This window comes from Onychostruthus taczanowskii, unplaced genomic scaffold (assembly GCF_017590055.1).
Source record: "Onychostruthus taczanowskii isolate IOZ18803 unplaced genomic scaffold, ASM1759005v1 scaffold48, whole genome shotgun sequence".
Lineage (NCBI taxonomy): Eukaryota > Metazoa > Chordata > Aves > Passeriformes > Passeridae > Onychostruthus > Onychostruthus taczanowskii.
The window spans coordinates 52,734-69,441 of record NW_024502347.1 but is presented as its reverse complement, the minus strand read 5'-3'; the positions used below and the strand labels follow the sequence as shown (position 1 = coordinate 69,441).

General features: G+C 40.7%; 1 protein-coding gene across 1 annotated transcript in view; it reads right to left on the bottom strand.

Annotated features, from left to right (window-relative positions):
* LAMA4 (laminin subunit alpha 4) overlaps nt 1-15,646 on the bottom strand; it is a 99,266-nt gene extending 83,620 nt beyond the window's left edge. The window contains exon 1 of the mRNA XM_041414872.1: nt 15,046-15,646. Coding sequence (XP_041270806.1) covers nt 15,046-15,246 — 201 coding nt within the window. The 5' untranslated portion in view covers nt 15,247-15,646. The remainder of the gene's footprint in view (nt 1-15,045) is intronic.
* Between the last annotated feature and the right edge of the window lie 1,062 nt (nt 15,647-16,708).

The following is a 16,708-nucleotide window of genomic DNA, read 5'->3' as shown; positions in this document are numbered from 1 at the left end:
CTAACCGCGCAGAGGGGCATGGAGGGCAGTTTGTGTGTAGATGTCAGCTCTGTGTACAAAGTCCGTGAGATGAAGCCTATTGCACATGTCAAATGTGCTGTGCCTTGTAGAAGTGCCCAGGCTGCAACAGCTATGCCACAGATCTGGCCAAACTGCTGTATCCTTGGAGAAGTGCAAAGTCACCTTGGAGTCTGTTCCACAAGTCAGTATGTTCAGATAGAGAAAGTGGACGGATATAAAGGAAATCTTGATGTCTGACAGACCCAACCAGTTCTCTACATACGTGCAGGGAAGATCTAGCCTAGAAAGAAGAATGACCCCATTTTAAGGACACTTTCTGGGTCCTTCCAAAAGGCACACTAAATACTGCTTTGCCAAATTGGGATATAAATATACAAAGTGTTAGAATCCATAGACATCCTGTCTTAAAACCACTCTGGGCAGGCACAACATCTATGGCTTATCGTGCTTGGAAATAATTAACTACAAAACTGTATTCTTTACATTGGACAGATATACAAATATACTTCTGGTATTTCATTCATCAAAAGATATTGAGGACAGCAATGTGACTTTCACATCTGCTTTTCAGCTTGGGATATAATTGACTTCCAGTGCATTTAAACATGGATTTTTAAAATCCAGTCTTCCAGTTGTAGACTGATGGTCATTTGACTGCTTCTTGCTCCCTGGGAGCAAAGTAATAGACATTTCAAATTGCTCAGGTCAAAGACGTGTTATTCATAAGCATAGACACAAGGATTTCATTCTTCTTCAGCCTGCTGAGAAACTTTATACAAACAAATAACACTGCATCCCACTCTCCTCACTCTCCTGCCTTTGGTGACCTGCAGAAGAAACCTCTCTCCATTTGTTGCTGAAATATAAAATCCAGCAGATGGACAGAAAGCACTGTGTGCAACACCAGCTCGGTGTCAGCCTCTGTACTGGTGTGCAGCACACTCAGGAGCCCTGGCTGTCTTACACAACCAACATGCATTTTATTGATCACAGAAAAGGTGCTTAACTGCTGGAGGTTAAATTTTGGTTTGAGAATTCAGTATGTGTAGTTTTTATGAGTATATTTTCACTGCATGGGGTTCTAGAAGAGTGTGGGTACAAGGGGACGGACAAGGGTTAAGTGGGTGAAAAGGATATACTTATATTTGCTCTACAAGGCCCTGCTGCTGGCTGAGATATGCTGGTTTTTGCCCTGGTCCCAGAGGACTGGATGGACTTGCATTTTCACTAGAAAACCAATGAGCTGTACTTGCTGCATAGGGTCAGCATGCAGGAAAACCTGAGCCCATCAGGGGCTGAGTTTACCAGACTGATAAGGTGTTTATTAATTAATGTGCTTTGGTGCTCTTCACACCTAGAGTTTTCCACATTTTTGGATGAGGATCTCAGTGGTGCCAGCTCACCAGTTCTTGCTGAAAATGCTTTGGGACAAAATATTGACTATAGTTGAGAAACACTGCTAAGAAAATTTAGGGATGCATTTAAAGTTAGAACTATGCTGGTTTTATGTGTGCCCAGGAGACAGTACATATTTTACAGGTCCATGTATGATATCTGAGCAGTGTGCCTCAGCAGGTAATCCATCTTTCTAATTTGGCCTAGCTAACCATGAAAGGCTGACTCACCACATTTCTTAACTAGGAGATAAACAATTCACTGAACCCAGCACCAGATGCTTCCAGATGCCTCTGCATGGTTCCTGATTCCTGTTTTCCAAAAGAGTAGGCCCATGTGAGATAACTGCATGGAAGCAGTGCCCATAATATTATATTCTATTTTTAATATTATTTGGCATTGCTCCTCTTCTTCAGAGTTTTTGCTCTCATCTGTTTAACACATGAACACCAGACTGTTCACAAGATCATTAGTGAAGTGCCATCAAAAAAAGCAAAGTAAAGCTCTGCATTTTTTCACATAATACCCTGTAAGAAAGAAGCTTGAGTCATTGGTCTTTGCTTCTCAACAGCTGAAATGGTTGACATAGCAGATGGCTGTATTGAAACACTTTGATTTTTATTGCTTCTCCAACAATGCCAACCATGGCAGGGGGGTTGGGATTATGTGATCTTTAAGGTCCCTTCAAACTCTTAACATTCCATGACTCTGTGATCTGAGGGATCCTGAAGTGTATAACTCGGGTTAGAATTTGTCTAATTAAATGTTCTCTGCTTTGTTGTGTTCTGGTTTTTTGAGACACAAGGGAGAAATAATTTCTAGAAGGTGTCCTTGGCCTCTTTATGTACAAGTACTTGACGACAGCTCTGATATTGTTCTGACTGTCATTCATACTGCTGCCACATTTTTACAATAGTAACTATGCAGTTGTTCATAGTTTGTTTAATTTCTTCTAGATCTTGTGTTTGCAAAATTTGTATGGACTTGAATTTGCCAAAGTATATTTGTGCAGTTACAATTTCCTCAGAAGCACTGCGAGTACTTGTATCAGTGAGGGGTTTGCTGCAGAGAGTATTTTCCAATAAGTCTGTTTGTATGTCATGAGGCATTGATCAAATCCATGGCTCCTCCGTTTGTATTTATAACTCACCCTGGCTTTTATTTATAGGTTACCTTTTAGTCTTGTCTATATTATATGTCTCTCTTGTTGGCAACGAGGCTTGAATATCATTTAAACAGTCTTACAGTAAATGCCAAACAGATGAGATGATTGTTCATTGGTCCTTCTTGGGGGAGGCCTCGGTGCTTCTCCTGGGCTGTATCTATTAATGGAGCAACTGACCATTACACTGAAGGGTTTGGATCTCCACCTGCCCCCATTGGCTCCCACAGCCATTCTGTTGTTGCCCTATTCTCTATTCATGCTTGTGTCCTCTCTGTTCTGCTTTCGATTTGTCCTCCTACTCCTCTTCTCCTATTTTTGCTATCCCTGCCTATCCCTGCACCTGGTCCCAGCCACTCATCCACTTTATTACATATGATTCATGTCTAATCTACAAGCACCTCCACAGCAATAGTTTCATTAAACTGTTCAAAATTAACATAACAAAAAATATTCCTTCTCACTGAACATCAAAGAAACTCATCACCTTGTTTCCGTGCACAAGCTGCTCTCTTTCTCTAATTACATTCATAAGAATACTGGGACTCAAGAAAATACTTGATGCATTCTTCTGCTCATGTCTTGTGTGACAATGAACATTACTCTTTCATTCAGTTCCTCGGTCATTAAAATGGAATAATGACCACAGCCACGCAGAATCACAGAACAGCTGAGACTGGAAGGGACCTCTGGAGGTCAACTGGTCCAAGCAGGGCTGCCTAGAGCCGATTATCTGGGACTGTATCCAGATGAAGCCAGTGTAACCCATGGCAGAGGGCACAACGTTATCCTAGTGTCCCAAATGTACCCACTGTACCCAGCAGTGACACTCCTCCACAGCTTCACGTCTTTTAAGAGAACTGGTCAGAACCACCAGGAATACTGACCATTCCCATGTGACCAGACATTTCCGGTAGTTGTGTTTTGCTTGTTTCAGATGTCTGCAGTGAATGTAAAGCTGTTTCTGGACCCAAGACTTTTCTTAATGCAGTGCTGAAAGAACGTTTTTGGCCTTCAGCTAAAGAGCCATAGTTTGAAGACATTTTGATATGTAACCAGCACTGCTTGGCATTGTGCTGCCTTCCCCATTTTTCCCACAATTCTTTCTTAGGGCTAGACCTCACTCTTCTATTTGAGGGTGACTTTTATGAGTGATTTACTGCCAGAGCATACCAGATATATGAAATGGATTAGTCAAAGAGTATAAAGAGAAAGAACTACAGTTCAGTGATAAAATTTCCCATGAAAGCTTCAAAGTAATTTTGTACGGGAACTTTTCAGATATTTAAGGAAAATCTGGGTTTTTTTTTTCATACAAGGAAGGAAACATGAATATGGAAAAATCTATTTGATACAGTTGTTTATTTAAAATATCATCTGTGGCATTTGTTTCTGTTAGATACAATGATTAAAGCATTTTTCTCTTATCAAAAAAACAAATTAAGAGCAGGAGCTCTTACTCAAGGTACAAAGACCATTAATTCTGCTGGTAACTTCCCCTTTATCTGTCCTATTATTTTCTCTTAATTTATTCCATGCATCTTCCTAGACCAGGTCTTGGCTAAGGAGGAGATTTCTGTGAGTTTTTCCAAGACTGAGGTAAACTATAACTAATTTTAAAAATAAAATGCCCTGGTGGTGCCCTTTCACAGCGCTGTCATGCCTCACTCCAAGTTATCATTTGAAGAAATAAATGGACTTTAAATTCCCAGACCGTGAGTTATAAATTCAAGATTGCCTTTATACTCGAACATATAAATCCCTACGGAGTGACAGTTCAGAAGGATCTTTGTCTTCCTCTGGAGAATGAGGCTCTCAGAAGTTAATAACTGACCTGTTGGCCAGACAAGTTCTACCATCAAAGTAATCATGAACAGAGACAGACAGAAGTTATCCTTTCCACCATGAGGTACCCCAAAATGTGCAGGCAAAAGTGGACATCTGCTCTGCAATTTTATTTATTCTCTGTTGATTTTTTGCTAAATTTATCTGAGCTTTGAAGCCTTGCAAACTAGAGAATTAAAAACAAACAAACTTGTTCACCAGCTTCCCCTAGGCCTCCAAGCTCTATTTATAATTTCTATAAGCCTTCATTACCTCTGGTCTACAGTATCAAATTCTTCTGAACAAGAAAGGTCACATTCTAACTATTATTACTGAAGAAATGAATTCAGTGTGTGACATCACAGCTAGACAGTTAATTACTCCATTGAATAGGACACTACAGCTGTTAGGGAACTGTCTGCGTGCAAAAAGCCACTCTATAGTATTTACCATTTCAAAGGCAGAAACCTCATGCAAATTAGCCATTTGCAATTTCGAATTTATTTTTAAAACTGTAAACATTCCTGAGAGGAGCACATTTTTTAGCTTAGTCTCCAAATCAGTGTTTATGATAGTTTTATAATAAGCACCCTGGTGTAGTCCATTAAATCCCTATATTGTTCTTTTAAATTTCTGACATTGTTAACTGTGAAATATTTATTATTTCCAGTGTTCCACTGATGTTGTAAATTAGAAATTAACTAGAAGTTGGTGAAGAGATTTGGGCACAATGCTGGTAATCTTTTTTTATCCACTTATCTTGACAGGTATCTCAGTTCTAATTGCATTTAATGAGACTGCGAACTAAAGTAATTATTGCACACTAACAAGGTTTCTGTTTCATTATTTAAATTACAAATATAAAAGCAAATTGTTTCCTGTTTAAATTGTCATTCAGTAGAGCCCTCCAATATTTTTGCATGTTGTTATTTTTAAATGAAATTCTCACATGAGATAGGTTTGATAAAACAACCTTGATGATTGCATTTGCCATAGATCCAGGCAAATTAATGGAGTGATCTGGATAGGTGATGTGAAATTCTCATTAAATCTGCAGCATTGTGTTTTTGTGAATCTGAGTAATTTGAATCTTCAGACACCAAAACAACAATAAATAAAGCAGTGACACTGGTTGTGAACATACAATCTTTTTCAGTAAATGAACTGCTTAATGTGTGGTGAAACAAACGAAGCTTTATTTTCTGTCACCAGTGTCCTTTCTGTCATCCCCTGTGCATGGATCTCAGTATTGTTCCTTTTGGCCAGCATTCCCAGTGATGCTCCCACCTGAGAGCACAGAGCTGGTCTGGAGCCAGGCACACCCTGTCTGGCCGGTCTGCAGCTGCTAAAGAGTGTATCTGATGATTGAGTTTAGTCTGGTTTTCCAACTGTTGCTGTGTTAAGCAGCAACTAAACACTAGAAGTTCTCCATCGTTTATATAGACAGAGGGGTTGAGCTCTGCTCAGAATTTACTGGAAAAGTTGTGATTGCCTTAAGGGACACAGGACAAGACACCAACTTCATAACTTTTTAACTTGAAAACTCCACTTGCTGACTTATCCATGACAATCTGGATTATTTATGTATTACCTGATGAGTTACCAACTCATCAGCCTCCAAAAGAGAAGTTTATTTCGGATGATAATAAAGGACAGGTTATGAGGCTGGTGTCTCAAAGTTTTAGGTGCAAAGATCAGAGACCACTAAAACTAAAACTAGTAAGACTGAAAATAGCTACTACAATTCTTGATAAAATCCGGCTAGCAGGGAGACACATAAAAAATGTTACCTCCATTTCTCCCTACGGCATGGTAGATCTGGCAGTCAGAGCGACAGTGAATATGGCTAACTGCACACAGGTAACCTCCAAACCAGTAAGTAAAGCAGAGAATGGTATGCAACAAAAAATGACAAGGAACCCTTTCTGCAGCCCACTGTCACTCTGTATTCTGGTTCTTTGGGTGGGCTTGTGCGTGCCTCCACTGCAGCAGTGACAGATTGATAGGGACTCCCGAAAACAAGAAACAGCTGAAAGCCAGATGGCTGTATGCAGAACAACAGCATTATCTATTACCTTGACAAAGTAACGGTATTACATTTTTTAAAAATTTCCTGTGTTGAAAAAGTTTCCAGACTGTTATCCCATCCCCAGTTCAAGTGGAAAACAAACTGCCATTCAGCAACAGAGATGGGGTTGGATCCAACATAAACATATCTCAGCTAGGCATTCTCCATAGAACTGCACAGTCATTTTTTCCATATACAGTGGGAAAGACAAAGCCTCTGCTTAAAAGGCATTCTCTGAAAAGGGGGAGGGCTAAAGTGTTTTAGCTGTCTGGAAGCTAGCTAAGAATCCGATATTAATACCAGTCTCTAATTTACTTATTAATACTGCCACTGAGTGATAAACCTACTCTTACAAGATGCTCGCTGTTGGAAATAGAGAATCTGCACTTGAAAGGGTAGCCGGTTGATTTTCCTCTTTCAAAAAAATGCCAGATTTATTTCTTTTACAGGAAAAGGGATAAACCTGTGTTGTTTCCTCATTAACCACCCTCCACCCAGTCCCCACTTACATGAAATGTACATTCTGAGTCACTGAGTCTCTCAGATAAGTGACACATAATCAGTTGACAAACCACAGTACCCCCTGAGAGATTTACAGATAGAGACAAAAAATTTTCAAGGGATGAAAAAGAAAAGTGGGCTTTAAAGCAAGTACTAATGTGCTTGTGGGACACTGTTAGTACTGAGAGGGCAAATCTCAAGCTTCAATTTTCCCCCTTCTAGATTTCTAGTATTCCCTGGTTTGATTTTGCATCTCTTTAAAATGTTGGAATCACAGCAGAGAGGAACATTGATCTGCTTGACCAATAGCCATAGCATCAATTAAAAGCCTGTTAGAAACCCAAGCCAATGTGAAAATCTTGAAAGATGAAGAGAAAGAGCTCTCATCCTTCTCTGCCTCCCAAGGGTAGCCCAGCCACTGGCAAGACAGCTGCTGGGGATGGCTGATGGGAACATCCCATGTTTCTGGGCAGTTCTCAGACTTTACCCCTGGATCGTCTTAGCACTTTGTAAATGTGTGGGAAGAGAGTAAGACAGCTCAGCATGGTTACTTCTGTACTGCATGTCATACATTCAGGATGAAGCTGGGCAGAGACTGTGCTCTGAAAGGCGAGGGGAAAAGCCAGGGCCGGGGAGAAGGGGTAACCTGCCTCTATCTCTCAACGCCTCTGGGCTTGTTTCATTATAGACATAGCCTGATAATGAAGAAATAAATTTTCTCTTGGCTCAAAGTGAGGAAAGAATCAATGTATCAAGAGAAAAGCAATTTATTTTCTTATCCATCAAAGAAATCCATCACCGAACACCCTGAATTAGCTGCTGCCTTAGATACCCTTTGGAACCTCTGCAGACTATCCTTGCCATTGACTGGAAATAGAGAGCCACAGAAAACCACAAACATGTAAAAAGGCTGAGCAGAGTACACAAATTCCTTGGCCTTACACCATGTCTAGAACTCCAATACCTGCCCACATCCCCCTGAATGGATCTGTGCCAGGTACTGATGCTCTGGAGACCTTGCCAACCCTCAATGGGCCAGGCTGTGTTAGCCTTTCTGGGGCATGAAGGATTCTAATTCTAATTCAGGGTAGGGAGGGTTATGTTATATTTTGCTCTGACAGATTTTGTTTTTATTATTTTCTTTTTTTGGATACTGGATCTGGATAAATGCTTCCTTTCACAGAGTGCTTTTGAGGAAGGGTCCCTGGAGGCAGGAGTGGGGAGCACAGCATAAGGGTGAATGAATGGCAGGCTCTCTGTGGCTCTCCATGGGCTAACATCCAGGCTCAGAGGTGGAAAACCACAGTAGGAAACCCTAGGAAATACTGGCCTTGCATTAGCCTTGGCAGAAAGGTCTGCTAATCTCTTGCCACTTGGAAGGTCTTTCATAAAAGATGCATTGTAGGGTGGTAACAGGGTACCACAGAGCTCAGAAACTATCTGGTTTAGGTGCTGGTTCTATGTAGCTACTTTTCCTGTAGTTACACTGACAGCAATGGTCAAAGATTGAACAAACTAATTTTTATTCATTTTGTTGGGTAGGCAGAGTCAAACAGTGGTTCTGAGTATTACAGTTTTAGTTAAAAATTCTATTTTTACAGAACATATTGAAAGTTGTTCATCCAGTTAGAGTATTTTTTTTTCTTTTTGTAATTATTAAATTATGTTTCAAATTAATTAAGGTGTGCCAATTCCTCTCATACTCTCTGGCTTCCATATGTTATGACCTAAACATTAACATCATAGCTGTTCTTATGGTCTTGTAATGTTGGAATAGTAATTTCTAAAATATTTTTCACAGCCCTCTGTCATTATTTGACTCTTGAATGCTGTGGGATTTCTTGTTGGTTTCTCAGAAGAGAAAAAAAAGGAGTTTTAGTATTCATGAAGTATTTATTTCAAGAAGATAACTATATAAAGAATTGCAAAATACAGCTAAAAAGTAATGACAAAGCCAGATCATATTTACAGCATTTTAGTCAATCTGTTTTCCTTGTCAAATACACACTTTTTGTATCCTGACTGGCAGTTAGGAAAATCTCTTTGAGATTTTAATGACAAAGAATTAGATTTCAAAAACTTTGGAGCTCTAACAGCTTTGTGTATAATGCTATTCAGCAGTTGTTGAATCCTGCATTAGGATGCATAACCCAAACATCCCCAGCTCATGGTGGTGTGTGAAAATGGACTGGGATGAGATCCAAACATTCAAGAGTACCAATTAAAATATAAAACCTGAAGGGTCTATATTTTGGTGTTTGAAATTAAAGTCCAGAAGCAAGCTGTAAATTATCAGTGGCTGCTTATATGTTACTCAGAAACTAAACCTCTTTTACACAGCTCTTGAACACTAGAAGCTCTAATTGTTATCAGTTTAAATCAGACCAAGTTTTCCTTCAGAAAGCAATTCTTTCATTTCTTCTCATGTCCCCTGGAAAAACTGGACTTTTAATTCCTTCCTTGCTTCCCATGTTGTGAATAAGAGTGGACATAAAATGCCTTTTACTGGTTTTCACAGCCCAGAAGAAGCTTTTGGGCACTTTGCTGGTACTTGCCCAAAACTTTATGGGAATACACTGCAGTGGAGTTTAAATTTTGTTTTCTGGTGGGTGTTTTATATATCTTCTTGAAATGGAGAAAACTTCCAACTATGCATTTGCTCTGTCTTGTGCTTCCATTTGCTTCAGCCTCCTATGATTCAAAAAGCTTGGAGACTGGTGGCACTACTCCAAGCAGCTGATATTCATTAAAGTTTTGATGAGAAACTTAAGTTGGAATCACAAACATCTGCAGCAAAACTTCCTCCCCACTAATAGATGTTTCTCAGAACATAACCTTGTTGTATAAAAAAAAATCAGCAGCTAGAAATCCAAATTTCCCATTATAGGAGTTAACCTAACATAACCTCAAGGGTCTGAAGTGAATTAATTTAAAGATCTGCTTTTTTAAAGTATATGCAGTTCACATTAGCTTTAAAGAATATAAAGGTTCCTGTCAAGCTAAAACTCTTTTTGGCTCACGCCTCTGGATTAGGTCTTCTGCTGCTTCTTGTAGTACTAGCTTGTTTTGAACAGATGAATTCTACAAGTGAGGATCAAATTGTGCTTTCTCTCAACAGTTTGCAAGATTTTCTGTTCCAACCATTTTGGGAGAAAGGAGTGAAGACAATTTGGTGATATTTGAGTCTTTATTCACAAGTGGCTGGGACTTATGGTTGCTGTCAGTTTACATATTTAATGTGATCCATTTTAGAGAGGTGAGTTTGTCACAAGTCCCGTGTTAATCACTGCTTATCACTTTAGAGAACCAGAAAAAAAGCATCTCAAATAATCCTTCTTGTGTTTTATCTGCAGCTGCTGGTAAAAGTCAGGTGGGAGAAAAGGATTGTCAAATATGTCCTTTTAACACACAAGCTCCATCAGATAACTTCTGCCTCTTACTTTCTCTTCCAGTAAATGGCTAATTTTGACTTGACTGTGATAATTGTTTCCTTTAAAGGACTTTTGCATCTTTGCCTTTCCCCTGAGCCAAAAACACTGATGGTGGAAACAGTTTTCCTCTTCCATCTGTCCAACAATATCATGCCTTCCTTCAGTCTGGGAATTGGCTTCCTGCCCTGTCCCAACTTCTTTTTTTTCTTTACTCTTAAGACTCTTGATTATTTCATTCTTGCTCTAATTTTTTCCTCTCCTTTGTCTTCCTGCTTTAATTTACTTCCTTTCCCACTATTTACTTCACTTCTTTCCATGGAGGACATTTGAGATTATCTTTTTTTTGGCTTGGCAGACATCTCCACAGAATGTCTCTCTTCCCTTTCTTCCCCTAATCCTTCCCACACTCATCTCCTATACTGGTCTCTGGCCTCTTGTAGTCATTTACGTCAGAATGAAATGAATATTTTACTGGATGTCACTTTATATTCATTTTACATTAAGAAGATTGACAACAAAGTGTGGATCACAGAGAATAATTTGTGATACTCTCTAGTATTTGAAGTCTTGTACCATGTTTTACTCTCACCTTAGATGCTGTGAGAACTTTCTTCCTAATGGGAACAAAATCTTCGCCTACATAATTAAAACCATTATATCAGTGGAATTTACAAACAAAAATGTTGACAGTAGGGGGCTTCAGACCCAAATGGTAATGTATGACCTGCCTCTTAGTTTAGAGGCATGTGTTTGACAGTGGAACATAATTGCTCTCAGAACTTACTTCTGGTTTTCAGTTTTACTGCTGTGCCAAACCTGGAAGTGTCTCACCATTCCCTTTCCTTCTGCTGTGTCCAAGCTAGTGAGTGGAACACTAAAACAAACAGCTCTGATGTTTGCCACTTGCTTATCTGCTTTCATATTTGATATCTGCATGTTTTAAGTCCTTTGCTTCCATCTCTCACAAATCTTCCTTATAAAATATTTTAATCTATCCTTTTCCTTGTTTGGAAAAACCAGTCTCTGACTTCACGCCACCAACTGCTGTTGGGTTGCACTGATGAGCTGGATACAATACTCTGCACTCTTTTTCTCTCTGTCTCCCCATAGACATCAAGATTCAGCACTGTAATGTCTCCCCACCTCCCCTTATTATCTTTGTGAGCCAAGGAACTTAATTTTCCTAAATAGCACACAAGTACTGAGTACTTAAAAGTGCTTTTCATATTGATTTGCCTCTTCATGAACAAACCAACACAACTGAATAAAATCTCCAGTGCTTAATCACTTAAAATAAAATTTTTAACTAACTTGCAGTTTCAACATAGTCATCTTCAGTTTCCAATTTTGCATATACCAATACCTTAATTTATTAGACTAACAAGCCTATTTTTTTCCTTGTGTATGTACTTACACAGTAACTTAAAATTTTTTTCTTAACCTCTCTCTGAGTTGGAAAATGGATTGCAGAATCTCCCAGCTATCTTCAAATTCCTAACACTGTAATCCTTGTCATTATACTTTCCTGAATAATTTAAATCAATTTATAAGCTTTTTTTTTTTTAAATAGAAGGCAGATATCTTATTTCATGGTGGTCACTAACAACGCTCCTTATGTAGGAAACACGATATTTCATTGTGCGGAATCTAGTCTGGCTTATTTAAACATCTACTTTAGCTGCTTCGTAAAGCTCTCCTGAAGCCAGAATCCAACAAAGTCTTAAAAGAGGAAGAGACTCCTTTGAGTGTTTCCAGGGACCACCACTAGGAATTAGAGGCTTAAAAAATCTGCTGTCTCCACTGCTTTATGGGGAATTCGGATTTGTACCTGAAGACAGTCCATGATTCTGACTGAAATATCTAGGAACAATTTATGTGCCTAATTTAGGTGTTCTGGATCACATAATGATTAAGAACAAGGGTACCAAGGTAGCTGACATTGCCTGAAGTCCAACTTAGACCCATGGTACTCTCTGTGCATGGATAGCATATCAGCATAGCATTAAGAATGTAGTTAGTTCTCTTCTCTTGAAAGGTTTTCGTCCTAATCCCAGGTGAAAAAAAAAAAAAAGGGCAAAGCTCCTCATTAACTTTAATTCTGATTTTTTAAACCACTTCTCCCAGTTCTTCCCAGTTTAGGGTTGCCACACATGGTAAAGGAAGAGGATTGGAAAGCTGAGAAACATTCACTAATACGTATTTACACTAATTGAGATCTCCTGTTCTTCAACAGGTTCATAATATCAAACTCTTACTGGGGTTTAAGAGCATCCCACCAGTTACATCTTGGAAACTCCCACTGGTATGTTCCATGTTGCAGCTGACTGTCACCACAGACCACAATAAAGCTCCATCTGTGGCTTTGTAACTCTGCCCCATGAAACTGCCCCCTTTGTATAATTTGGCACTATTTGACATGACTAACAGCCTCTGTCTGCTCGGGGGAGCTGTAGGCCTGAGTCAATATTTAGACGAAGGAGCTGAATCAAACCGCGCTGTGTAAGGGAGTTTACTCTGCGGTTCGCTGTGAGCTGTGGGTTAAGCACTCGTGCTTCAAAAGAGGCTATTTCAAATTCAAACCTTCTGGGATAACCCTGTTCCTGAGGCTGAGGAAGGGGAGGTAAGCTGTGGGAAGGAGAAGCTCTTTGACGACCAAAAGTAATGTTCCTTCCTTGGATGAGAGTACCAAACTGTCATTCTCCGGCCCCTACATCAACCTCCAGGCTTAAAGCCTGTTCCTCAAATCCTGTTACGAATCACACATGTGGATCAATGAGTAAGTGGGTTCTCACTGTTAAAGAGCCATCTGTCCTATCCCAAAAAAGGCATCCTACTGGGCCTGGTCTCCTTGGAAATTGCCATGGAGGTGAGGCCTGAAACATGCAGTTAGCAAGGGGTCCTGGAGTCCCTGCTTCTTCCTCATGAAACTATAGCATTCTGCAGCCAAGGGCCTTGGCATGATGATAGCAGGCACAGTCATCCAGTTGTAACGTGGGATCCAGAGTGTAAGTGCTGCCATTGCATGGGCTGAAGTAAACTACCAGAGGAAGCACCAGTTATTGAGTCTGTTATGTTGGCCTGAGCGAAAATTTAGAAAGGATTGAAATGGTTGAAGGAAATTAAAGTGTCATTCCCCTGCAAGTGTCCAATATATCTCACAGTGCTTTCCCAAGATAAAATCTAATAGATGTACATGATAAAATGTGAACTGTGTCTTTGGGAAAACCATATTATACTATCATAACAAGAAAGACTAACAATCACTTATGCTCATTATCCCATGAAAAGCAGCTACAAAACCCATCCAGCTCTTAAGTCAGGCATTTCATTGAGGGACTTTCCATGTTGTAAGCAACAGGTGGCAATGCAGCTTCTCAGGGCTGATCTGAGGCCAGAGGAGAAAATCTGTACATCCCACACCATGAAGCCTGTCCAAAAACTGGGATGGCTCCTGAGAGTCCTTATGTTCAGCAAAGCAGGGTTTAACCTTCAGTTTTCTCACACAGGTCATGTTTCATGAGGGCTCTCTGGCAGGGTGGGCAGGCATTTCCTGAGGCTGTCCAGCTGCTTGGAGCAGGGGAATGAGCTCTGCCCTGCCCTGCAGCAGCAACGCTGGCTGTCTGAGGGCTTTATGCACTTATTTCCATGGCTGTTAATTCTGGCAAGTGGAGGATAGGTGGAAAAGCAGCCATGTGATATTGGAGATTGCAATCTTGTCACAGGGACACAGCTGGGCTAATCTCACCTCATTTTTCGAAGTTATGCTAGAAGAACTACTCTTTCCCTTCCCATGACCTTATGGAACTCAATTAGCCTCCTACTTTGCATCTACCACGCATGAGATATTACTGTGTTGTGTCCACCGTTCCACTTCCAACCTTACCCCACCCCCCATGTATGCTGGAGTAATTTATTATTTCCTCAAGATGTATTTTTGAGTAGCTCATTCCCCATGCAGTGTTGCTAAAATAAAGAGTATAAATCAATTCCAAAATAACAGTGGAAAATTTTCCATTGTCAAATTGCTTCTCAGATCTCTCTAATTTCATTTGTCACTAATCCCAAGCACATAGTTTTTGGAACTTGAAATCTCTGCAGGTGTGTTCTCTGCAGGCACTTTCCTAGATGGATTTGATTTATCATCCCCTGCTTTCACTGTGAAAACAAACTTCAGATTTTGGAGGTGAATGGCATTCAGAGGCAAAAGCACAAACTTCTACAGGACAGAGTTTGCCATTAAAAGACAGACTCTTTCAGGAAATTTCAGTGAATTACAATTGCAGGAATTACAAGGCAAGCAGAAAAGTGTTGTGACAATTAACTCTTGTAAAATTGCTCTGTTTGGACAGGCCTGTTTAGTTATGTTGGCAGGAAAGTCAGAGACATGCTAAGCCAGCTTCACTGCAAAGTACAGCAGCTGTCTGCTCACAGCAGGCAGGGCATGTGTACATTTTGAAGTCTGAACTGTATCTCTCCAGTCCCAAAACGCAGCGTCTCAGACCACCTCCCCCCTCACCCCCAAATCCTCCTGTATCGCTTTAAGGCTCAAATGATTAAGCTAACGTTTACCAGATGGGAGCTTTGATACAGACAGGTGAAAACAGAAAATTGCAGACACTAGAGAGAGAAGGGAATTACTGTACCTCAGCAAAAGGCACCCAACTTCCAGTAGCTACTGCCTGCTGCTGCCCTCTGATAACAGTGGCTTCTTGCGTGCTGACCGCTGAGCTACCTTCAATGTCAAACTGAAAAACGCTTCCCTCACTCGAGGCTGTGCTGGAGGAGAAGCATCTCAAAAAGAAAAATACAGGAGAAATAAGGGGCCAGGCGGAGATCAAAGCCATTTCCTCCCCTTACATCCAGCAGTGGTCTTCTAGCGTCTCAGTAATTGTTTACCCTCTTCTGCAATCAGCCCCCCTTGGCTTAGTGGTGCCTCAGTTATTTTAACTTTCTTTCAGCATTCAGTTTCCAGATGTGGCACTTCAAGGCAGTCTAACCGGATCCCGATTTAAAAGAGGGGGGGGAAAAAAAAAGAAAGAAAAAAAAAAGAAAAAAAAAGGAAAAGAAGGGAAGAAAAACGCTTTTGCTGCTCCCTCGTTCTCTCTCCGTGCCTGTGGCTCCTCTTTTTCCCCAGAGGCTCCAGCACAATAACATACAGATGGGCAGTGCTTAAGCAGAGAGTGTCAAACAGAGATTGTATTCCAGGAAAGCACCGTTAGCTCTCCAGCCACCTTATCTCCCTCTGTCAGGATACAGACTGACGCTCTGTTCAGTGCTCTGGCTTCCTTCACATGTTCACATCGTTCCCTCTTTTACCTTTCGTGTGGAGACCCTCCCACTCAAACTTTACTGTTCAGAAAGTGAGGTCACCCTTTCCTCCCTCTCCACGCCAACCCCCCACAACTCCATCTGACTGCTCCGAACAAATCACTGACTCCCCTGACTGTTTATTTTTTAACATCTCCAGTTTATTCAGCGGAAGGCAGAAAGGTGCCAAATTTATTAAAGAAAAACCCGCTAGACTAGCCATTCCTTATGTCATGGGGGAGGGGAGGATGTGGGCGGGAGGAGGAGGAGGAGGAGGAAGAGGAGGAGGGAGACAGCCTGGCTGTGCCATGGGCTAATGGGGCTAAGTGGTTTCTCTAACATGCTTCATTCAGTTCCTTTCCCTCAAGCCCAGTTCTCAGCTTCTCGCTGGCTCGTGAAAAAGAATATCGTTCACTGCGATTTTGGAAAATGACTTCATTCCTCAGACTCATGAACTTTTATTTACAAAGAGCATCTTGTATTCCGTTTTCAAGACATGCTTTGTGGGGCCCTGGTAACAAGGCTTGCAGTGTGTATGTGAAAGCGAGCTGAATATGTTGCCCACAGCTCACTTCATTTTGTGACTACAATCTCAAAAAGACAAGACAGTAATCCTTGATAGGTTTTGGGGTGAAGTCAGGGTATAATTATACTAATGTGCACTGCTCCAGCCAAGAGGTCAGCACCCTATCCATCAGTGATCCTGAATGCAGGGAGTGTGGAATGATTGGCACCATTGGCCAGTCAGGCTTCTTTCTTAAATCTTTGCAGAAATTGGCTTACCAGGCTTCATTTTGAGAGTGGATTCCTTCTTTTTCCCTCCCTATACCCTTTCCTTTCTGGTTGAAGGTATTATCAACCAAGGAAGCAGCCATAGAGATTTAAGGCTAAAATGAAGACTTTTGGTGATCTGTTAACTTCCATACACCTATAGGCACAGTTTTGGACCCATAAATGCTGTACAGAGGGACATAAGAAAGTTCACTGTGAAGAAACTCT